Source organism: Eimeria mitis, genomic scaffold (assembly GCF_000499745.2).
Source record: "Eimeria mitis Houghton genomic scaffold, Emh_scaff269, whole genome shotgun sequence".
NCBI classification, from domain to species: domain Eukaryota; phylum Apicomplexa; class Conoidasida; order Eucoccidiorida; family Eimeriidae; genus Eimeria; species Eimeria mitis.
Window position 1 is genome coordinate 21692 of NW_013571034.1, and position 536 is coordinate 22227.

A 536-nucleotide genomic window follows, 5' to 3' on the forward strand; every position below is an offset into this window, starting at 1 on the left:
TTGTCTACGGGGTGTACGTACAGCTCGAGCAAACGAAGGCCGAGAGTTTCTCGGGTGTAGGGGAACAAAGAAAAGGAAAAGCGGCACCAATACAGCCGGCCACGAGTCATCTATATACCCCTCCCAGTACTCCCCCCATCCAGGCACAGCTTGTACGAGGGTTCGTCGAGAAAGCCAAAGAGAAATCAACAGAAACCAGGCAACTACAACATACACCCGGCCCCAGAACAAATCCTTATGTTCGTTTCTGCATGCGTTTGCTGCTGCTTCTGGTGATAGTACGTCTGAAATATCTGCTGTAACAGACATAAGCTGAGCTCCTCGTGCATGCGCTGCACTTGCTGCTGTTCTTGTTGCTGCTGCTGCTGCTGCTGCTGCTGCTGCTGCTGTTCGTCTTCTTCTGCATCGAGTGCATGCAAGCTTTCTGCAGCAGTATATGGTGAGTTTCAGGGGGTTCAAGCAGCAACACGCGAGCCTCGCCAGAGCCTGTATAGTGGCCTTGGGGCCCATCCATAGAAAGCAGAGAGAAACCCAAA

At 52.2% G+C, this 536-nt stretch overlaps 1 protein-coding gene across 1 annotated transcript in view; it reads right to left on the reverse strand.

Moving 5' to 3' along the window:
- Positions 1 to 203: 203 nt before the first annotated feature.
- EMH_0006200 (solute carrier family 13, putative) overlaps positions 204 to 536 on the reverse strand; it is a gene marked incomplete at both ends in the record, with an annotated part of 1644 nt that continues 1311 nt past the window's right edge. The window contains one exon of the mRNA XM_013497460.1: positions 204 to 400. Within this exon, the coding sequence (XP_013352914.1) occupies positions 204 to 400 (197 nt within the window). The remainder of the gene's footprint in view (positions 401 to 536) is intronic.